The sequence below is a fragment of the Hylaeus anthracinus genome, unplaced genomic scaffold, assembly GCF_026225885.1.
Source record: "Hylaeus anthracinus isolate JK02 unplaced genomic scaffold, UHH_iyHylAnth1.0_haploid 3, whole genome shotgun sequence".
NCBI classification, from domain to species: domain Eukaryota; kingdom Metazoa; phylum Arthropoda; class Insecta; order Hymenoptera; family Colletidae; genus Hylaeus; species Hylaeus anthracinus.
The window spans coordinates 7,673,025-7,694,100 of record NW_026535284.1 but is presented as its reverse complement, the minus strand read 5'-3'; the positions used below and the strand labels follow the sequence as shown (position 1 = coordinate 7,694,100).

Sequence of the window (21,076 nt, the reverse complement as noted above, 5' to 3'; positions counted from 1 at the left end):
CACCACAAGAGGGGTTATGTATAGAATTCTTACAACTTTTAAAATGGAATTTAATTACTTGAAAGAGTAGAATCTTTCAAATTAGTCCAAATATTTTCATGCATAAAACATGGTCTGCTACCTTGGATTTTTTAATTCAACTTTAAATGTGATAAATATAACAAGAAACTAAATAAGACATAAAGCTTCTCTGACCTACTCTCTTCCTTTTGCTTGATTCCTTCAATATTTGATTAGCCATTATAAACTTGCTTCAAATGTAATTAGGACAAGGTCTGAAAATAAATGGATTTTCCCATATGTATAAATTTTATTTCCACCTATAAACACTTCCGGTTAATACAGCGATATGTATATGTCATCTCCATATTTTTACTCTCCATGGGTAAATATCTACAAAACAGCTGTTCGATAGAGATGTTTATCACAACGTCTTCGGGATGTATTGAAAGTTCGGTTTCTGTCGATCGCTGAGGTAGTAAACGTCAGTAATGTAGCGTCCAAAATGATCATCGTTGTATAATCATACTTTTTAGTAATACGTAACCTCGATTACCTGTATAAATTTTATGAATTATTATGGCTCAATGTAAGTTAACCCCTCGCGAGTTTATAAATAATGCATTTTCGCCACAAATTGCTGCGGTGTGCTCGACCGCGGCTGACGCAGCTTGTCAGAAAAATAATTTGTCATTCGTCGAACTCCTGCAACCGTTCTGTAAGCTAAATACCGAAGGTAAGGATTTTACAATTACTTCCACACATTAACTTCAACGATCAGTAATATGATACAGATAAATATTTCAATAAATACAAGATAGCGTCTTTTTCCTTATTCTTTTCCAATTTTCTTTGTACAAATTAAACTTTAAATTATTATTTCTATAAAACATTGATCAATTTCTATTCTATTCTATTCTTTCATTTTCATAGGTCATTTTAAAGATCCGCAAGGAAACACAATAACCGTTAGAAATCTTCGACTTTTTATACAAGATGTTAACGTGCAGCCACCAGATCCAAGCATTGCTAGGAAAATGTTGAACGAAGCAGTTAATTCGATTATGTGCGAACATACAACTTCTATTAGAATTGGAACAACAGAAATTGATATACCCGTGTCTGTTCCTTGGTTCGAAGCATGGAGAGAAATGTTTTTAAGTGTTCAATTCCCATCGGATCATGAATTCACTAAGCATTTTCTTGCTTGTATGGTAGTCATCTCTACAGCAGAAGACAATCCTTTGGAAAAGATACAAAATATGGGTGCACAGTTACATCAAAGTTTACCTGGAGAATTGCCAAAGTGGTTTAATAACAATACACTTAGATATTATATCTTAGTACATGATGCTATACAAGATGACAGGAACAAGTATTTTCTTTGATTTTTCAAGTTCTTTGCGCAATGAAGTTTATTCATTCAAATTAATTATTTACAATGTTTACAGGGCTGAAATAGTTTTTACAGAAATGAAAAATATCTATGGTGCTAACAATTGTTTTTTATTGCAAATGAATTCAAGACCTCCAGGTCAAGCTGATGACAATACTCATTTACCAGATCCTTGGAGTCAATTTTTAATAAAGCATTCGGAAGTGTCTGGAGGTAGCGAACAAGGTAGTTCCCCTCGTACACCTGCAGACACTAGCGGTGTTTCTGCTATGCCCAATGAAGTCACAACAGATACCGACAAGTATGTTTTCTTTGTTCCTTAAATATACATCTAAACAGTATAATTGTACATAGATTCTGCATTTCAGGACGAGCCAGGCTGGAACACCAGTAGCGCCGCAAAATTCTGTATTGATTTCTCCAGATGTAAATAGTACTGTTAGTTTTACTTCTGACGTATCTGAATCGGTAAATACATCTTTAGAAGTTGGACAAGATGCTGTATCTGTGACAATTCATCCCTTAAGTCCAACACTTGATAAGTCACAAAATCCAAGTTACATTGTACATACAAAAGGACAGACAGCTACTGATACTCCGATAAATGTAAACGTTTGGGCAGATTCTCCGAGTTACGTAGCAACACAACACGGTGCTAGATTGTCTACTCAAGATCTTGAAAGACTACGAACATTAATAACAGAATTCTGTTTAAAAAGTTTAATTCCATATGTAGAGAAACAAATTGGTCTACTGAACGATGTAATTTCAAATAAAAAAGGTGTCAGTAGATCACTTTTCAGCGCTACAAGACGATGGTTCGGAACGAATAAACCTGGAATACCGGGACCTACTCCATCGAATGCTGTAATGTATGTTGTTTATCAATATTTATATATCAGCCTTTCTCATAATTATAACTCGTGTAGTATTAGATACGAAAAAAAAAATCGTAACATAGCATATATAAATATATAAAGTTCCAGCTTGTTTGGATTTCAGTTATACAACAGAATCGCCAGAATTACAATTGCGTCGCTTAGGTGACTTATGTTTCATGTTCGGTCACTATTCGCTTGCTTACCAAGCATATCATAGTGCGAAAAGAGATTTTGCAGCAGATCAAGCTTGGCTTTATTACGCAGGTGCTCTTGAAATGGCCGCTTTAAGTGCATTCATGCAAGGTGAAACTAATAGAAAGACTATCGAATACATGGACGATGCGATATTAACTTATTCGAACAGTTGTAAAAAGCCTCAGTTTGCGACTAGAGCAACACTTCTTAGCGCGGAATGCTTGAAAGGCAGAAGTTTGTATGGAGAGGCGGCGAAACAATTAATTCGTATGACTAGCGAAGACTCGGATTTGCGTTCTGCACTTTTATTAGAACAAGCAGCCTATTGTTTTATCGGACCAAAAATGATGCGCAAGTACGCATTCCATGCTGTTCTTGCTGGTCATAGATTTTCAAAAGCGGGCCAGAGAAAGCATTCGTTGCGATGTTACCAACAGGCATACCAGGTACTTTGAATTAATCTATAACGTATCACATAGAATGGTTTTTTCGTAAGTTGATTAATCGTATATTTATGTATTTTTTATTAGGTGTATAATGGAAGGGGTTGGTCGTTAGCCGAAGATCATATACACTTTACCATTGGCAGACAGGCTGCATCGCTAAAACAAGTTTGCGAATCCGTTAAGGCATTCGAGAAATTGCTGAATGCATACAGCAAACAAGCAGCTCCGCAACAAGCCACATTTTTACGTGAATTTTTACATATCCATAATGTATGTAATCCAATTCTTTGATCTGTATGTACTGACTCCATATTAATTACTGTCTGCATATTATAGCTACTGTTACAGGGAGGTTTATCAAATCATCAGGGGCTTCCTATCTTGCCTTTACCACTAATAGATAGTAATAGCATTAAAGTATTGTACGGTCCCGTTGCTGCGCCATACGAAAATAATATTCCAGCGAGTCATGTTTCATTTAATGTGGAAGAGTGCGATGAAGTAAGATGGTCAAAAATGGAAGAGATGTTAATAACAGAAGCTCAGGGATCTCCACCTATGATATTCAAACCGACGATTTCATTGTATTCTAAGACAAGTAATAACAGCGTAAAGCCAAATGCAGTTTTGAACGAACCGGTGCATTTTTTTATCGAATTATATAATCCGTTACATATACCGCTGCCATTATCAAACGTAACTTTGTTATGGTTGTTTATTTCCGCCGATGGACAAGTTACAAATGAAATGAAGTTATCAGAAAATTTAAAGCCGACAGAAGCTCAAGTAATCGAAACAATTATTTTGCAACCAGTTTGTAGACAACATATTACGCTGTATCTTATACCAAAGCAAGTAGGAGAATTAAAAGTGTTAGGCTTAAATTATGATTTATCTAATCCAACGCATGCGATAGATCCTCCAGTCGTTAATCCAACAATAGCTATTAGTGGCAAAAGATTGTTTGAGATTAGAGGACCTAAATTAAAGAACGTTAAAGAAAAACCTGGTGCGAATATGTATGGTACAGATTACAGATTAGAAATGAATGTTATTGAAAAGGCACCTTTTATGCAGGTAATTAATTATTGAATGTAAATGTTGAATGTCTTTTTATGCAATCATACAATTTTATTTATAGGTATTCTTTAGTAAACTGTCTCCGAAAATGTTATGCGGTGAAATTCAAAAAGTAGAAATTACATTAAAGAATGTAGGCAATGCGTCGTTATCAAATGTATATTTAGCATCTACGGATGCTAAATTGTTCTCATTAGGAGATGAGTATACAAATACACAAGAAAGTAAGTGTAACTAATATTTCTTACGATTAGTTGATAATGAGTTTATGTTAATGTGTTATTATTTCAGAGCATACGACAAAGAAATGTAACAAACTTGTAACAAAAATTCCGTTAAATCCCGATAACAATATATTACACGTTGGAGAGACTTGTACAATACCATTGTGGATATGCGCACCTCACGAAAAGGGAACCCATCGCTTAGATTTACTTTTTTACTACGAGAACATCGATTCAAAAAGCATGATAAAATATCGACTTTGTAGACACACGTGGTACTTTACAGTTTTCGATTCCATACAAATTACCGCAATTGCTTCGAGAAGTGTATTATTTAAAGATATTTCCCCTACATTGAATTTAATAGTTTGCGTTAAAAATGCAAATAACGTATATGATTCCCTTACAAATGAAATTATGCTGTCCGAAGTACTATTTGAAAGCAACACATGGTCTGTGTTTAGTTCATCTATCTTACCAACCGATATTAAAATACAGCCTCAGGAAATGTCTCACTTAATGCTTAAATTAAGGAAGAAAAGCGAAACCGAGTCAGTATTTTCTGACGTGTCCTTATCTCAAGAAAATGATAGCACAGCATCAAACATGAATTATCCATATATTAGTTTTATCCAAAGAAGGCATATTCCGTCGCTAGATGTGAATGAAAATTTAACTGAAATGCAACAACAATTTCAACGGGCGCCACAAAACGTAGAGCAAACACCTTTGTCTATAACGATGTCGTTAAACTCTACTTTAACTCTCAAATGGCGAGCGAAAGTAATCGAAGGTGGAATTATTACTAGGCAAGCGACTGGTCAACATCATCTCGACCTTGAATATTTGAACAAAACTTACAAACATCCCAAGGAAATTCAAATTGAACCAAGCGAATACGGAGGCCGCTTGAAGATCTTTGGACCAGATAAAAATATACCGAATTCATTGGCTGTGAATAATAAAGAACAAATTTTAGAAACGGAATTTTTAAAGAATATAGTTTCCTTTTCTTTGAGTCATGCTAGGCAGATCACACATAATTTTAATCAAAGTCGACTGTGCTATGTTCCAGTAATAATGTATATACAGAATCATTTAGAATCACAAATCGATATTAAAGTCAATACGATAGGTACTAGCAGGTTTGTATTATCATACATTATACAATCATCGAAAATAACAATTCTACTAATTATTTTGTTTCTTTTCAGTGGAACACATCTTCCAAATATAAAATCGCAATTGTATTCTCCGCAAGCGTCTACATTCTATAGATATGCTTGTCATTCAGCAATTTGTTCTCAGATAGAACCACTCACCAGCAATACTGTAAAATTACAAGCTTTACTTCCAGCTCCTGGGACGTACGATTTAGCCGCGCGTGTAGAAGTCTTTGTAAGAGTTGTAAATACTAGGGAATTCATCTTGCAAAAGTGGAAAATGGAAAGCATATGTATTATTAATGATGATAGTAAATAGTTGAAAAAAAAAGTATGAAGGTATTATTATTACGATTAAATAATGTAATAAATTAATTTCGATTTATGTAATTTAAAATCATTCCTTACTATTATGTACATATAGTAGTACAGATTATTATTGTATCATTAATCATAAAAATCTAGTATGTATTATTTAATTTGTTTCGTTTTTTTTTTTTTTTTTTAACTTTTTCAGGTATGTTAAAATACAATTATACACGTTTCAAAGCGTATTAACTATTTGTTACAACATAATCTACCAGTTCCAGATTGTAAATTATATTATTATAAATAGATATATTAAACAGGTCTTATGTAAAAATATAGTCAGTTATAATTCCTCGAATAAATATCGAAATTATGTCACAAATACATTTTTTGGACAAGCATTTCGTATCTTTTAAATAAAAGTAAGAAAAATAATTTACAGATGAAAATTCAAATGGTAATAAAATATATATTCGTATATCGATATAGTAAAATGTGGTTAAATGTAATCGTAACTTACGAAAATAAATGTTTTTAACTTATAAATTAATTCATATCAGAAAACAGAAACAAATATACACGTATATTAGAATCAATTATACAGTAAAATATAAAACTAATACATTAGAAAAGGTATATGGGTATTTATGTACCAATGATACATTTTTAATAGAATTATTTATACACAATAGATTATATTTTACACATTTAACATTACACAACAATCGAGGTAAACACTTTTGCAACGTTTAAAGAACATAAACAATAAATTTTGTAAATAAAAATTATACACATATTTATACTTGCACAATTTTTGTGTGTATGAATTGTACTACATACAAACCATGGACACACAATAGTAATATTTTTTACATAGTTTATACACAATAATTTACATTTTATATAGTCAAATAAATATTATGACTAAATTGAACTCCATAAAAAAATATTATTAAACAATAACACAAATAAAAACAAATTATTTAATATGCTATAAAGTTATTTCAAAAATAAAATGAATAGTAAAATAACTATATTCATTTTGTCTATATATTGTACATTTTTATTTGTAGAAAAAGTATAAAATTCTTTTCATTGATTTCGCGTTTAATGCTTTAATTTATACTTCTTTTTTTGTCTTGTTAGCACATGGTAAATGTCAATTCGTCAATATATACGTTATCAATTACGATTTTGAGGAAATCTATTTTGTACAATTTTTTTTTAATATGCTAGCTTTAGTTATTACTTCAAACGAAAATTGTTTTATATGAAGTAGTAATCTGTTCGTGAAATCATAAAGACACGATTTGTACGATTGTTTCTATATTCAAGATGTTTTAAAATTTTCGTTAATTTCACTATGCCGATTTCCATATGCATATCGCTAAATTCCCAGCACAATACATGTATAATAGGTGTTTCAATTGATAAGTTATTTCAAATCCGTAGCCTTCGCCCACGACCGTGTGCCACGAAGCGCCGAATTTTTTATCCATCGTCTCTTTGATCATTCGTGAAACGCTTTCGTAATTATCCGCATATTTTTCCGCGGCGGTGACGCACAATTCCATTGCTTCTTGTTTCATTTCGTCCGACATATCGCATTTCTACGCATATCCAATAACAAAAGCTTCGTTAAATATAAAGATGAATTTCACTTAAGTAAAATAATACATGCACGAACAATACCTTAAATTCAATAGTTTGATAACCTAATCCGAAAATAAGTATACAATAACAAGTTTAATAAAAAAATGCATTTTAAATATATGTATACATATATATAAATGGTATTTTTTTCACTTAATGACTTCTTCTATTGATCAAACGTCGACGAAAGAGGAAAGCAACTGAATCTATTTCTCTTCCAAATATTTCTTAATACGATTAACGTAATATACATTTTACTTACTCTGCATAAAGGATACGTATGTAAAATTTTAACGACGTCATCTTTCTTCACTTCAGTCATTTTTTTTCAATTAAAGTAACATCAAAATTCGTGTGTAAGGTACCACTCTTCCTATTTGAGAGACAATAAGAAAATTGCCATCTTTCAGGCGCACGTTTACCCCCGAACCCCTAACTCAGAGGTTCTCAAATTGTGATCTAAGTTAAGGCGCAGGGCCGGCGTGACCTTTTGCGGTGCCGGGTTCAACAATTTTGCGGGGCCTGAATTCACATTCAAATCCTACACTTAAATTTTACAACAAGGAATTATTTATTTACAAACGCTGTTACATATTATATATTTTTTATAAGATAATTTAAATAATAATACTTTGATGATTTTTGTCACTCCTTTAAACTGAATCATTGCTACTAAAAAAATGTATCATCATTCCGTAAAAAGTTAATCAACATTTTCGTAGACCGCGGGGCCCCCCAAAATACGGGCCCGGGTTCCGGCGAACGCGCTGAACCTGCCTTGCGCCGGCCCTAAATGTAGGCTAAGGGGTGAAATAGACGCATAATTAATAAACGATATCGAACGATGATATTCTAGCTCTTAATCGAAACCCCCATGTTACGATATCAATTTCGTGTAATCAAATGTAATGAAGTTTTAATTAAGCATTTCGGGTGCATCTAGAAAGGGCATAGCACATTGAGCTGCATTGAGCCGCTCAGTGAGCGGTTTTAGTACCAGTGGCGCCATCGGTGGCGAAATGCTCAAGTTTGTAGCAAAAATAGTTCCCAGAGTCGCCGCAAAATGGCGTCACTAACTAAAGGCTACATAATTATTACTGCGTTAAATAAATATTCATGAAAATGATAAATTTGATATATTTACAAGTATATCGTAGCGCAATAAGACCACGAATCGTATTAATTATGCATTTATGAAAAGTAAAGGATAATTGTTTAAAAGTGGCGTACCCAATTTCAAATATTGTACATTTCGTATCGTATTTCATTACGAACGTACTTTTAAATATTCATATATACATACAGAGTTTGCAAACCAAATTGAAAAATATGAATTAAAAATTTGAATAATTAAATGGATCGATAGCAGATGAATTATCGAGACTGTCGTTTCAATTATCGATAAGTTTGGTCGATAGCTTACGATATCCCACGCACCAATGTTACTGAATATTATACTATACATTGCTATAGATAACATCTTGAACGGAATGAGATCGCGCAATCGTGACAGCTTTTTCGTAAGTCCATTGGTGTTTTCTGTCGCGTAAAGTTTTGTGGTGCGATTACGCAAAGGAGTAGTGCACAACATAAACGTTTCATGACAGGTAAACGAATATGATTGTTCTTATGTAAACGAACTATCAGCTTTCATATTGTTAGTTTTCTTTCACCTTTGAGCTGTATATATACTACTTAGTTTGCAGTATGTTAGGAATATATCCCTTCAGATATAAACAAAACATTCTTAATTAAATGCGTAATGGACTCGAATAATATATATATATTTAAAATAGTATACCTTCTGCAAAGATATCTCATATTATTGAGATTTAGTTTAAATTCTCTTATTCGGTCCAGTGATTTATACCTTAAAATTTCTCATTATAAATTTATTACAGATATATATATACACACAATGAGTTATAGAAATAGATTAAGGAAGCTGACAATTTTATTTATGAATCAATGAAATATTTCTCTAAATTTACAACTTCAAAATTAAGTAAATATTGTGTAGTAATATTCTTTTTTAAAATCATTTCAGATTTATAACAAGGAATGTGTTTACAATATTCATACATGATACATTTTTGATAAGTTGATACACATATATCAATATTAAAATCATTGTACGACAGTTATGCATATGCTAATACCAAGAATCTACAGAAGAAGATTTGGATTCAAATATTGGAAGATGTTCAAAGCACCAATGCGTACGCAGACAGTTTAAACTTTTATGCAAATTGCTATATAGGAACCATTGATAGAAAAGATTTATTGAACTATCGAGACCTAGACATACATGTAAACATGGCAGGAAGTGGAACCATTGTCTCATCAACCATAAAACAAATGCAAGAGAAAGATCATGCACCTATTTCTATGGATTACTCTAGTATTAGAGGAAAGGTATGATGTCTTACATTCTTTACCATCCAAAGTAATGCAACAGTTGCATATATTGAACCTTTACATTATGTACTTTATTCATCAATACACTTACAATCCTATATATAAGCAACTCTCATGTAACTCTCAAGCAACACTATTGCATTGCGTAGGTGGAAATAGGATCTCTACATTTTATTCCAATCTACAGTATTTTAGAATGACATTAATCAATGAATTATAATAAATTCCAGAATGTTTTAGTTAGCCCGTCAGAAGATCAATACGAGTTACTACTTAGACGCTTAAAAGAAAGAATTCTAGATGGTGGTAGCGAAACAATTTTTGATATTGGCATTGGTGAAGGTTTGTATCTAATTTTCGATAATGCATACAATTTTTACAAAAATATTATAGTTTGAATATTATTTTAGATGGCTCTGAAGATGGCTTAAAAGAAGATGAGTACGAAGCATCTGTAGCCACCTTGCAGTCACTTGCTGCTACGTTAGAAGCTGACTGTGTGCTACTACGACAGAATAAAGTAGATCATGGCCTTGTAGGACAATATCTAGTGCGAATGCGTCTAGATAGACAAGATTTCTTAGAAATTAGGTTTCTGTTTTAGATAATACAGATAATTTCAAAATGGTGTAATTGAATAAAATATAGAAAGAGTTGATCTAACAAAGTCTATTTACAGAGTGGCTGTTGTCGGTAACGTGGATGCTGGAAAGTCGACACTTTTGGGTGTATTGACGCATGGAGAACTTGACAACGGTCGAGGCTTGGCACGTCAAAAATTATTTCGTCATAAACACGAGGCTGAAACAGGTCGTACTAGTTCGGTTGGAAATGATATTCTTGGATTTGACAGTGTCGGTATGACACAAATATATAAATATTTCATTTCTATATTATTCATAGAATCATATACATCCATCATATTCTGTACTTAGGCAATGTAGTAAATAAGCCAGAACACGGATCTTTGGATTGGGTAAAAATATGTGAAAAATCTTCTAAAGTTATAACATTCATTGATCTTGCTGGCCACGAAAGGTACTTAAAAACAACCGTTTTTGGAATGACAGGACACGCGCCTGACTTTGGTAAAACAATTTAATAATTTTATAGAATATACGTTTACTTATATACCTCGTAGAATTGAAAAGACGTAATATATATTTTAGGTATGTTAATGGTTGGAGCAAACGCAGGCATCGTCGGAATGACAAAGGAACACCTAGGCTTAGCTTTAGCTTTGTCAGTACCAGTATTCGTTGTTGTTACGAAAATTGATATGTGTCCATCGAATATATTGCAAGAAAATTTAAGACTATTGATAAGGATCTTGAAATCTCCAGGTTGCAGGAAGGTACCTGTCACCGTGAAAACTCCTGACGACGTCGTCGTTAGCGCTACCAATTTTGTGTCAGAACGGTCAGCATTCATTTTTATATTACGTCACTTATATACCAAACAATATTCAACAGCTAATGTATTTACGTAGGTTGTGTCCTATTTTTCAAGTTTCGAATGTGTCGGGCGAAAATTTAAATCTCCTTAAAATGTTTTTGAATTTATTAACCGCAAGGATAACTAGTCATGACGATGAACCAGCGGAGTTTCAGATAGATGATACGTATTCAGTACCGGTAAGTGTTTCATTATATGATTCGCATGTATGTACAACAATGTAATTAATTTGGAAATACACAATAGTTCGATAGATATAAAATAATATGTCTGTTCTGTCAAGAAAATATATTTCTTTCTTGTAGGGTGTTGGTACTGTAGTTTCAGGAACAACTCTGAAAGGTGTCATAAAACTAAACGACACTCTATTACTAGGACCTGATCCTTTAGGTCGTTTCATTCCAATCGCAGTGAAGAGTATACATAGAAAAAGAATGCCTGTTCGCGAAGTGAGAGGTGGTCAGACTGCTAGTTTTGCGTTAAAAAAAATTAAAAGATCGCAAATTCGAAAAGGTATGGTAATGGTCGCACCAGCATTAAATCCACAGGCTTGTTGGGAATTCGAAGGTGAAATTCTCGTGTTGCATCATCCGACAACAATCAGTTCTTGTTATCAAGCAATGGGTAACTCTTCTTTTCAGTTCACGCTTCATTTCTAATCCACTTTAATGCTCAAGTTTATACAAAATCATTTTCAGTTCACTGTGGAAGTATAAGGCAAACAGCATCTATAATTTCTATGTCACAAGATTGTCTGAGAACTGGAGATAAAGCTTTAGTGCGCTTTAGATTTATAAAGCATCCTGAGTATATAAAACCAGGACAAAGAATGGTTTTCAGAGAAGGACGTACTAAAGCAGTAGGCAATGTTTTAAAACTTATTCCATATTCTAGTACTATGGCTATGCAAACAAATAGGTCTAATAAACCAAATAAAACATCCCAGAATCGTCAAAGTTCTTCGTCTATGATGCAAGTATGTCATATCTGCGTTTTGTAAGAGTATATACCATATTTTTGTAATGATGAACATGCATTTATTTCATTGTACTAGCCGTTAGATGCAACAGAGACGAGTTCTTCATTCGAAGGACAGGCATCGAAACAAGAAAATTTGCTCCAAAAATCTGGTATGAGTCAAAATAAAACGAGTAGGGGACGAAGGGGAGGACGATCTCATAATACTGCTAATAGTATTATTCAACCTCTCTCGGAGCAAAATCCTCCCACAAAAGTATAACCGATGTTTATGTACAAAATTCATATACATGTATGTATATATGTACACAATCTACATATACAAATCGTTTTAAACTCTCGACACTTAACGACGAGAGTTTTACTTGTATACAAGTTTTGTTTCAGCTTTTTTTCTTTAAAAAAATATTCCGTCTTAGAATGAAACCTTAGTATACAAGTGATACCATTTTTTCTTTATTTTATTAATTTCTAATATTTTGAAAGCTCTTTGTTTATATATAAATAAATGTATTATTTTAATAGTTATTTATATGAAATATATAAAACTATTCTTTATAATTGGAAGTTTTATCCAAGTAGGGGGTCGCTTGTATTCTTCAAAAATATCTTTCTCCTTTGACATAGAAAGAACCCCTGAATTATTACATGTAACACGCGTCGTGCTTTCAACCCAATTAGAGTACAAATTTGTCTTTCACGCTATAACTAAATTATTGGAATTAAAAAAAAAAAACGATGTTTCTAAAACGTTTGAAGGAATGTACGTTGTTATTGATAAAGTGTTTTATTTTTCTAAGTATGAATGTATTTTATAATAATCCTTAGTAAATATAATCTGTATAAGGAGTATAAATATATGTTTTCTTGAAAGATTTGTTAACCAACTATATGACATTCATTGATGTCAGGCGAAATATTTGCATGGAAAATATATTCAGACGTTCTTTCTTTGTAGTATCACATATTTATTTTACATAAAACAAAATTGAAAAGAATATCACTTTTATAACTTGCATATAAAGTGTACAGTATAAGCTTGTGTGTTATAATGCACTTACTATATTATACTTATACTGTATTTAAATTAGAAAAATAAAAATTTTCACAAAAAAATACGCACAAAAATTATATAATACATTCTTCGTATTATAGAAAGGTACTTTATACATTTCCTAGTATTTGTAAAATTTTATTTACATATTTATTAATGGAACTAGTATTATGGATACAGCATTGGGACTCAAATTTATTTTCATTTTAACCTTGATAATAAATTCAAAATATACATCCTTTGTCATTCATCGTGTGATTATTACGAAGCTAGTTTATTCTACATCTAATTCGAAGTCGAACTTTTCATAAATAACAAACCATTTCTATGGAGGTTAGTATGGCGGTTTTTTCTTAACGTCATCTTTTATTTTCTGAAAGTCTTGTTTAAATGATTGGGCTATATTTTTTAATTGTTTAACGAATTCTTGTGGATTAGAAAAAGAAACTCGGGACATGCCATGCAATGTACCTGTGCGATTTAATACGTACACTACGAATTGTGCAGCTTGCCTAACCGGTCTCGATTCTGATAACTTGTTAATCAAACGTTCATTATTCATCAAGTACAAGAACAATGTACGAAAAAAAGGCATAATGATATGATTCCCCCTTTTTTTTTATCGCCAGTTGAATAAATATTTATACTTTCGGTACTTCAAATGTACACATATTACGGTACTTTAATAGAAGCTCGCGTTTAAGTCTGAGCTGTTTGCGAAGAGTTTCAAGCTTTTGTAGTTGTTCTTCTTTACTGTATTCTATTCCTGGTAGTCTTTTAATCTATAGAATACGAACAATATATTAAGATCTTTTTACTAAAAATTTCATTACATATAATATTCATTATCATAATATTCTCACCTGTGCCCTTGCAGAATCAAATTTCTTTTGCAGTTCTAAAATCTTATGACTTGTATCCTGAGATTCTTTGGCCTTCTGCGTAGTATCATGTGGATCTTTTTCAATACTAAAAATAAATTAAACAATCCTATAAGAACTTATTGCATAATAAATGTCTCAAAGTCTAAGTATATCTTGTTACAAGGTTTGATTAAATTACGTTTAACCCTAATATTTTAATCTAAAATATATACACTTCTACGTCATCTGTGCATAGTTGTAAACATTTATCTGTATACATAATTGCTAAAAGTTATTTTTTACGAAACCGTAAATAAATTGTAAACATTGCAAGTATTTCATGACATTAAATAATACCATTTATAATAACATTTATAAAAACAGAGTTATTTCTGGAATTGAAAACACGTGTTTTATAGATAAAAAAAACAATGTATTATTGCAACAATTCAGATAATGTAAACAAATAGGGGTTATCTATTGTGAAGCTTTTATTTTAGACAATTAAGAGCAATGTTTACAGTGCAAATGGCATAGTTCTAAACATATTAGAATACACGAACCTCCGAATTATTTCATATATAAGTGGTAATATTTCAATGTCTAAATCATCAACTGTAAATTGCGCGCGTAAAGGAGCCTCCTCCGATAATTCTGCTGACTCCATTACGACCCTGTCATTTTATAAATGGTCATAAATATATTTTTACGGTATTCAACACGCGATTTCGATGATTGTTGACGACTTTAGTCAAAATAAATACTCGTCTATTGAAAACTGTCCTTAACTAGTCACTAGACTCTAGTCACTAGACTCTAGTGAGTTTTGAGTTGTTGTTAACTTCACGATGTTACCTGTACCTCAGTTCAGACTGCTAATTCTTTTCCTCTCCTCATCGTTAGGAAGCACAAGGTAGTGTTTTTGTTTGTCTGTCGTAATCTATAAGAATCTTTAATTATATTAAACATCCATTTCTTTTGTATCGTTTTAAACTATTATTATAATTTTTTGGACCTGTTATTTGAGCATTGAACTAATATTTTTTATTTATTATTGACAGCCAATATGGGGCGCCGACCAGCTAGATGGTACGTAATCAAATATTCGTTTTCTAAATTTGATTCAAGTCTTAATGGAAGAAAATAATGAAACATGTTTCATTTTTCTTAGTTTAATATATTTAAAAATAATTTGTAACGTTTCAAAGTCCAAATACTGAAAAGTATGTAGATAGTATTAGAGGTTAGGAATTTCATCACAACTTGTAACACGAATGATTTGCATTCTGTTATAGCTATCGGTATTGCAAGAACAAACCTTACCCGAAATCAAGATTTTGTCGTGGTGTGCCTGACCCGAAAATTCGTATTTTTGATCTTGGAAAGAAGAAAGCCTCTGTAGAGGATTTTCCATTATGCGTGCACTTAGTGTCCGATGAATATGAACAGCTCAGTTCTGAAGCTCTTGAAGCTGGACGTATCTGTGCGAATAAGTATATGGTCAAAAATGCTGGAAAAGATCAATTCCATATTCGTATGAGACTTCATCCATTCCACGTTATTCGCATCAACAAAATGTTATCATGTGCTGGAGCTGATAGGTATATAAATGATATTAAACATTTTATTTTACAATAGACTGAAATATTTATTCTAGTATTTTAAGAATTTTAATAACATTATCTTTCGTTTTCTTTTTAAGGCTCCAAACTGGAATGAGAGGAGCTTTTGGTAAGCCACAAGGTACAGTAGCTAGAGTACACATTGGACAACCTATAATGAGTGTACGTTCATCGGACCGTCATAAGGCTGCTGTTATCGAAGCATTGCGTCGTGCGAAGTTCAAGTTCCCCGGCCGTCAAAAGATTTATGTTTCCAAAAAATGGGGATTCACTAAATACGACCGAGCTGAATACGAGGAATGGAAATTAGCTGGTCGCCTTGCTCCAGATGGTTGCAACGTCAAGTATTTGCCTGAACACGGTCCTCTTGATGATTGGAAGAAATTCAGAAGAATTCTTGCTACCGCTTAAGCAACAATTCAGCTTTTGGTCTTCATTTTGATTAAACCAATTTAAAACAGACTTATGTGTTATTAATCTTATTTCATACTCTTTCTGCCTTTATACTGTACAACATTTTTTAATAATTATATAAAATACACTAAAGGTACCCTTTCTTAAAATATTTATTTTAGTTTGTGAAAAATTTGCAATGATAGTAAACTTTGGCAACTTAATTGACATACGTTTTAAAAGAGCGACTGTAACAATAGAGAATGGATCAAATGTATGGGTAAAAAAACTTGTGTAAATAATGAAATAGATGTTAACATTTATTAGTTGCTTGTGTCAATTAAGACATTAAATTTGAATCTTAACTAATGAATATGCATATATTCCTCCATGGATTCGAGTCAGTAACTTTAACAAAAAGATATTTTGTTATAATTTATAAGTAATAATATATTATTTACAATTTAAAATAATTTTAAAGGAATGTAAGTAATTTTATATTACAAAAGGTAATTGGATAACATGTACATTTTAAAACTGATATTATGATCAAATGTTTTTACACGTTGCATATTTCTTTAATGAGAGTGACATGGCATATCGGCGTCATTCTCGTTTTCTGTATTTTGAATCTCATCGTCAATATCTATGTCACACATTCCATGACTGTGAGAATCGAGGGCTTCTGTACTAGTTGCCGCATCTAATAGAGGAGATAGTTTTTCTGCTTCATCTTCATCCTGTCCTTGGCCCTGTAAATATTAAATTAATGCTCAAACACTTGAAAATGAATTGCAAATTAATTCAAGAGACATCAGATTACCTCATAATGGGAAACAGGTTGTTTTTCATTTACAAGTCTGAGAGTGTCTCGCGATCTTAGAGATTTCTCGCGTATATGTCCAGAAGTTTTCGTTCTCATTGCAGGAGACCGACTATGAAGATCCTTCTGTGATCCTGAATGTTCGTCTCTAGCTAATAAAACTGACATACGAAACTCTGGGGTAGGACATGCAGTACTACTCGTCCTTGCAGATATATCTGCTTCCTTTGAAGATGCATGTTTCGATACGGGAGTACGTTCTACTGACCTGTTAAATTACAAGTTATCGCACGTAAGCATCTTATTAAACAAGGAATATAATTTGAACATTAAAATAATTAATAAAGTATTTTGCCTATTCAATGCTTCAGCTGCTTGAATTGCACTAGCTGTATCTGTATCGGGTGTGTCTGGAGATTCTGGAGCAAGACCAGCAGCTCTTGGGATATACGGACCGTTCAAAGCTTCTATCAACGATACAGCTTCATACCCAGATGGAATGTTTTCGCAGCTTCCCTAAATATTTAATACTTCGTCAGTGGAATATTGCCAGACTTATTACCTTAAATCAAATATAACAAGAAACTATTACATTGACGGATGCATTACTAATTACTTGTACGAACAAATATTGACCTCTGGTAATGGCGGATTTGATATAGCTCCAGTTGCTTTTTGAAGTGCTTTAATTTGAAGAAGAGCTCTGAAAGGAGCGCGACATATTGGACAATTATTAGCTTGGTACCTAAGAGAATCTGCGCAACCATTACACAAACATAAATGTCTGCATGGTAGTATTAAAGTGTCTCGTACGTCACACATACAAATGACACATTCCGATCCGTTATCGTCCGTATCTTCATCGCTACCTTGTTGCTACGAAAAAAAAATTGCGATTAATTCAATAATAAGATATGGTATTAAAAATGAAATTGTCTGTGAACTTATAAGATATACCTTCGCATTTTCAGCATTTTTATTTTCAATACCATATATTTCTTGAAGTAAATAACAAAGACCATCGACATAAAGCTTTTGCTTAAGTGCCTTCAGCACGTATGTTCCATCTGAATGTTTTTCAACAACTGCAATTGTTGTATGAGACTGTTTTGGTTCATCAGAGCCTTCTTCTGCCACACAGTGTATCGCTATTGGTATTATCTGTAAATAATAAAAATGAAGGGAGAATAATTCGAAGTGTTTATAAATCTAATATGTATTTGATGTACATACTTCCCTATCAGCATTATACGTTAAATCTTCTTCGTTACACACTGTGGGATCAAATATGTGTGACGTTTGAGAAAATAATTGATTTGCACCTTTTTTGTAATAGTATATTTCAGAATTCATTGAAGGATCTCTTGGTACATAACTGTAAATAAATTTATCTTTTAAATCGTGTATAATTTTTCTAATGCATTTAAAATATCTAGTACATACGTAACTCCCTTTGTGGTGACCTCCTCAGTGCAAAAATAATATATTGTAATTGCACATCTCACATCACAGTCAAATGTGAATTCAATATTATACCGACTTGGCTTTTTATCGATATCACCATCTCCATAATGTTTCACGCTATGACACTGAGGTGAAGTGGAAGTTTGATCAACATTACGAATTAGCCTCAACGATTCTCTCCTTATATTTACTAAACTTTTAAGTGTCTTAGTTGGATCATTAGCTTGTGGTGGCGGATATGGAAACTAAAATAAAAATGATATTTTCAAGTGCTACACACAATCTTAAAATTACAATATTAAATATTATATTACAGGTGTTGGTCTGCTTCCTAAAAAGTTCAAGTCAGCATTTTCCCCGAAAAGGTATGCTTCTGGTTGAGGGGTATCGAATCTTTCGCCACCCATTATGAAATGGCTACCAAAGTAGCTTCCTAATGAGTAAAATGCGTTAAACAAAAACTAAATTTTAATGTACGATACTATTAACATGTAATTTTATTTTGAATTAAAATTGGTTCATTGTTACATAAATATTTTAACATTCTTATAATATTTTTTAGATTAATTTCATGCCATTAAGACATCTGAAAGTTAATAGAAACAAACCAGAACGAGGTGGATATTTGTATGCATGATTCGAAACAATATCAACTTCTTCAACGCCAGCGTTTTGTCGACTTGTTAGCGATCCCATCGCTTAATTATATTAAAAATAATTATGAATCGTCGCTATAAGACAACCTGCTTATGCGTATAAACTAATCATATATTTTTCGCTTAATAAACTGTCAAATTACATGTAGAAAACGTAAATCATAATCATTAGTAAACAAAAATTCCACGATGTCAGTAATTTTGACAAATTGTCCAATTGACATTTACAAAACTTTACATGTGAACGGTATGAAATACATTGCACATGTGTCTTACAGGTTCACCAATCTTATAAAAATACATATTTGACCATTTTTTTTGTATAGAACAAGATTAATCCATTTATTGGAATTAATATTACTAATTTCATTAGCAAAATAAACCTATCTATTCGTATATCGAAAGGATCATTGATTGTTACAATGAATTATTTAAAAAACACAACGAATTCATATGCATGTTTCTCAGCCTGCTGCAATAATACGCGTTATTTCAAAACTTCAGTTTTGTATTCTGCGAACTTTAATGTTGACGTTTGATGTTCGATCTTAGATGATAAAGTTTAATAAAGTTCCTATAATTATTATCACATATGTAATTATTACAAATAATTTATTAAGATTAAGTGAGGTTGAGAAGATCGATGAAAGATCATACATTATAATGAAATATACGTAATATTGGAGTGACAATAAGTAATCGCAGACAAATTTTTGAATGAATTGATGCAATCAATAATATGAATTATATTATAACTATGATATAGTATTCATATTACGCAGGAATGTTTGGAGTATAATTGATCTTCTAGAATCATGAAATTCAATGAAAAAGAGCTTGCAGAAGCAAGCAATGGTCATGCTGCTCTCGAAGGTCGTTTAAATCATAAACGAGCACATAAATCAGGTTAGTTTGAGACAAGTGTTACCTAGATTTATTCAAACGACTCTTATACATCTTAACCTAACCTATATTTTAACATTGATTCTATTATGACACAGATATCGTATACTCGACAATCTAATAAATTATTATATTTAATATACCATTTATAATATATTCTCACAATTGATAATGCTGTTTCTCTAATACTCCTATTATTTGTCTTTCAGTATTTAAAGAAAAATGGTTCAAACTAAGGTACAATCTATTATTTTATTTTAATATCAACGAATTAGGACATATTGACAGAAGACAACCAGCTGGTGTGATTGTATTAGAAAATTATTGTATTAATATCGATAGCGCGTGCGAAGGAGTATTCGCGTTTAGTATAGCATTTCGTGACGATCATGAGAAAAGGCATATTTTGAGTGGGCGTTCAGAATCTCAAGTAGAACAATGGGTAAATGCACTTAACCGTGCTAGTTACGAATATTGGCGGTCACGTTTAATAATGCTTCAAGAGAAATTAAGCAGAAAGACAGGAGAGGATCCCTTGCTTGTGTACCCAACTTTTCGTTCCCATCAACCTTCTTCTTCTATGTCAGCTGTATCATCAACAGCATTAAGTACAGTAACAAAAGAAGCGAATTTGATTGAATTTTAAGCGAAATAATTTAATTGTAATTTTTGTACGCTATATTTTGAAATTGAAGTATTATTTGCTTATAAAAAATAATACGAAGATAGATCAAATTGCAATGTTAAATGTAAATTATTCCTACAAAAAAGAAAGTGACAAGTTATAAAATTTATTTATTCTAGCTAATACATGACTTATACAGTTTACATTGTATGTACAAGGTAAAATAAGGATTTTATATCACTGCAAATTATTTACATCACTCTCTTATTATTTATTAATGTAACAAACATTTTACGTGTATCTATGTAAAGTAATTTTGATACAATTTTGAAAGAACCAAAAAAATCTGCTATAATATAGTTTAATTCTTGAGAAGCGTTACGTGGAATTTACTGTATGTTATTAATTTATTATAATCAAGATATCTTATAGGTACAAACTCTACTGTAGATAACAATTTTTTAAGTATTCAAAT

The 21,076-nt window shown here is 31.9% G+C and overlaps 7 protein-coding genes across 7 annotated transcripts; 4 read left to right on the top strand and 3 right to left on the bottom strand.

Moving 5' to 3' along the window:
• The first annotated feature begins 399 nt into the window (after window positions 1-399).
• Window positions 400-6,093, top strand: LOC128893880 (trafficking protein particle complex subunit 8). The gene is made up of 11 exons (XM_054155180.1): window positions 400-736; window positions 934-1,375; window positions 1,452-1,697; window positions 1,765-2,268; window positions 2,399-2,918; window positions 3,003-3,188; window positions 3,255-3,995; window positions 4,060-4,222; window positions 4,290-5,367; window positions 5,437-5,724; window positions 5,903-6,093. Exons 1-10 carry the CDS (start codon window positions 580-582, stop codon window positions 5,702-5,704), a joined length of 4,305 nt encoding a protein of 1,434 aa, XP_054011155.1. The 5' UTR covers window positions 400-579; the 3' UTR covers window positions 5,705-5,724; window positions 5,903-6,093.
• Window positions 6,094-6,222: 129 nt separating this feature from the next.
• Window positions 6,223-8,093, bottom strand: LOC128893927 (dynein axonemal light chain 4). The gene is made up of 2 exons (XM_054155264.1): window positions 7,610-8,093; window positions 6,223-7,304 (listed from the first exon to the last, which is right to left on the bottom strand). The coding sequence occupies exons 1-2, from the start codon at window positions 7,667-7,669 to the stop codon at window positions 7,056-7,058; spliced, it is 309 nt and encodes a 102-aa protein (XP_054011239.1). The 5' UTR covers window positions 7,670-8,093; the 3' UTR covers window positions 6,223-7,055.
• Window positions 8,094-8,820: 727 nt separating this feature from the next.
• Window positions 8,821-12,726, top strand: LOC128893888 (GTP-binding protein 1). Its single transcript, XM_054155211.1, has 11 exons — window positions 8,821-8,954; window positions 9,395-9,762; window positions 9,996-10,107; window positions 10,176-10,356; window positions 10,445-10,623; window positions 10,701-10,853; window positions 10,935-11,184; window positions 11,255-11,399; window positions 11,526-11,844; window positions 11,919-12,196; window positions 12,275-12,726. Exons 2-11 carry the CDS (start codon window positions 9,664-9,666, stop codon window positions 12,458-12,460), a joined length of 1,902 nt encoding a protein of 633 aa, XP_054011186.1. The 5' UTR covers window positions 8,821-8,954; window positions 9,395-9,663; the 3' UTR covers window positions 12,461-12,726.
• A 1,151-nt stretch (window positions 12,727-13,877) lies between these two features.
• Window positions 13,878-14,838, bottom strand: LOC128893926 (mediator of RNA polymerase II transcription subunit 9). Its single transcript, XM_054155263.1, has 3 exons — window positions 14,679-14,838; window positions 14,116-14,221; window positions 13,878-14,034 (listed from the first exon to the last, which is right to left on the bottom strand). Exons 1-3 carry the CDS (start codon window positions 14,780-14,782, stop codon window positions 13,894-13,896), a joined length of 351 nt encoding a protein of 116 aa, XP_054011238.1. The 5' UTR covers window positions 14,783-14,838; the 3' UTR covers window positions 13,878-13,893.
• Window positions 14,839-14,970: 132 nt separating this feature from the next.
• Window positions 14,971-16,199, top strand: LOC128893921 (60S ribosomal protein L10). Its single transcript, XM_054155258.1, has 4 exons — window positions 14,971-15,028; window positions 15,177-15,204; window positions 15,411-15,716; window positions 15,818-16,199. The coding sequence occupies exons 2-4, from the start codon at window positions 15,182-15,184 to the stop codon at window positions 16,146-16,148; spliced, it is 660 nt and encodes a 219-aa protein (XP_054011233.1). The 5' UTR covers window positions 14,971-15,028; window positions 15,177-15,181; the 3' UTR covers window positions 16,149-16,199.
• Window positions 16,200-16,287: 88 nt separating this feature from the next.
• Window positions 16,288-19,343, bottom strand: LOC128893890 (probable E3 ubiquitin-protein ligase MGRN1). The gene is made up of 9 exons (XM_054155213.1): window positions 19,026-19,343; window positions 18,732-18,850; window positions 18,397-18,662; window positions 18,187-18,328; window positions 17,911-18,114; window positions 17,590-17,829; window positions 17,309-17,469; window positions 16,954-17,221; window positions 16,288-16,882 (listed from the first exon to the last, which is right to left on the bottom strand). The coding sequence occupies exons 1-9, from the start codon at window positions 19,111-19,113 to the stop codon at window positions 16,709-16,711; spliced, it is 1,662 nt and encodes a 553-aa protein (XP_054011188.1). The 5' UTR covers window positions 19,114-19,343; the 3' UTR covers window positions 16,288-16,708.
• Window positions 19,344-19,569: 226 nt separating this feature from the next.
• LOC128893923 (pleckstrin homology domain-containing family J member 1-like) lies at window positions 19,570-21,026 on the top strand. The gene is made up of 2 exons (XM_054155260.1): window positions 19,570-19,979; window positions 20,186-21,026. Exons 1-2 carry the CDS (start codon window positions 19,889-19,891, stop codon window positions 20,620-20,622), a joined length of 528 nt encoding a protein of 175 aa, XP_054011235.1. The 5' UTR covers window positions 19,570-19,888; the 3' UTR covers window positions 20,623-21,026.
• The last annotated feature ends 50 nt before the right edge of the window (window positions 21,027-21,076 follow it).

What these genes read in the sequence shown, in the direction of transcription:
- LOC128893880 (XM_054155180.1), top strand. Translation starts at nt 580, where the DNA reads ATGGCTCAATGTAAGTTAACCCCTCGCGAGTTTATAAATAATGCATTT. An exon ending in ACTCCATCGAATGCTGTAAT is followed by an intron (nt 2,269 to 2,398) that starts GTATGTTGTTTA and finishes TTTGGATTTCAG; the next exon opens with TTATACAACAGAATCGCCAG. An exon ending in GTTACCAACAGGCATACCAG is followed by an intron (nt 2,919 to 3,002) that starts GTACTTTGAATT and finishes ATTTTTTATTAG; the next exon opens with GTGTATAATGGAAGGGGTTG.
- LOC128893927 (XM_054155264.1), bottom strand. Translation starts at nt 7,669, where the DNA reads ATGACTGAAGTGAAGAAAGATGACGTCGTTAAAATTTTACATACGTAT. An exon ending in ATACGTATCCTTTATGCAGA is followed by an intron (nt 7,305 to 7,609) that starts GTAAGTAAAATG and finishes GGATATGCGTAG; the next exon opens with AAATGCGATATGTCGGACGA.
- LOC128893888 (XM_054155211.1), top strand. Translation starts at nt 9,664, where the DNA reads ATGGCAGGAAGTGGAACCATTGTCTCATCAACCATAAAACAAATGCAA. An exon ending in CAAGATTTCTTAGAAATTAG is followed by an intron (nt 10,357 to 10,444) that starts GTTTCTGTTTTA and finishes GTCTATTTACAG; the next exon opens with AGTGGCTGTTGTCGGTAACG. An exon ending in TCTTGGATTTGACAGTGTCG is followed by an intron (nt 10,624 to 10,700) that starts GTATGACACAAA and finishes TTCTGTACTTAG; the next exon opens with GCAATGTAGTAAATAAGCCA.
- LOC128893926 (XM_054155263.1), bottom strand. Translation starts at nt 14,782, where the DNA reads ATGGAGTCAGCAGAATTATCGGAGGAGGCTCCTTTACGCGCGCAATTT. An exon ending in ATATATGAAATAATTCGGAG is followed by an intron (nt 14,222 to 14,678) that starts GTTCGTGTATTC and finishes ATTTATTTTTAG; the next exon opens with TATTGAAAAAGATCCACATG. An exon ending in TTGATTCTGCAAGGGCACAG is followed by an intron (nt 14,035 to 14,115) that starts GTGAGAATATTA and finishes CGTATTCTATAG; the next exon opens with ATTAAAAGACTACCAGGAAT.
- LOC128893921 (XM_054155258.1), top strand. Translation starts at nt 15,182, where the DNA reads ATGGGGCGCCGACCAGCTAGATG. An exon ending in GGGCGCCGACCAGCTAGATG is followed by an intron (nt 15,205 to 15,410) that starts GTACGTAATCAA and finishes ATTCTGTTATAG; the next exon opens with CTATCGGTATTGCAAGAACA. An exon ending in TCATGTGCTGGAGCTGATAG is followed by an intron (nt 15,717 to 15,817) that starts GTATATAAATGA and finishes TTTCTTTTTAAG; the next exon opens with GCTCCAAACTGGAATGAGAG.
- LOC128893890 (XM_054155213.1), bottom strand. Translation starts at nt 19,113, where the DNA reads ATGGGATCGCTAACAAGTCGACAAAACGCTGGCGTTGAAGAAGTTGAT. An exon ending in CAAATATCCACCTCGTTCTG is followed by an intron (nt 18,851 to 19,025) that starts GTTTGTTTCTAT and finishes TTTACTCATTAG; the next exon opens with GAAGCTACTTTGGTAGCCAT. An exon ending in CGTATAATGCTGATAGGGAA is followed by an intron (nt 18,115 to 18,186) that starts GTATGTACATCA and finishes TATTATTTACAG; the next exon opens with ATAATACCAATAGCGATACA.
- LOC128893923 (XM_054155260.1), top strand. Translation starts at nt 19,889, where the DNA reads ATGAAATTCAATGAAAAAGAGCTTGCAGAAGCAAGCAATGGTCATGCT. An exon ending in TAAACGAGCACATAAATCAG is followed by an intron (nt 19,980 to 20,185) that starts GTTAGTTTGAGA and finishes TTTGTCTTTCAG; the next exon opens with TATTTAAAGAAAAATGGTTC.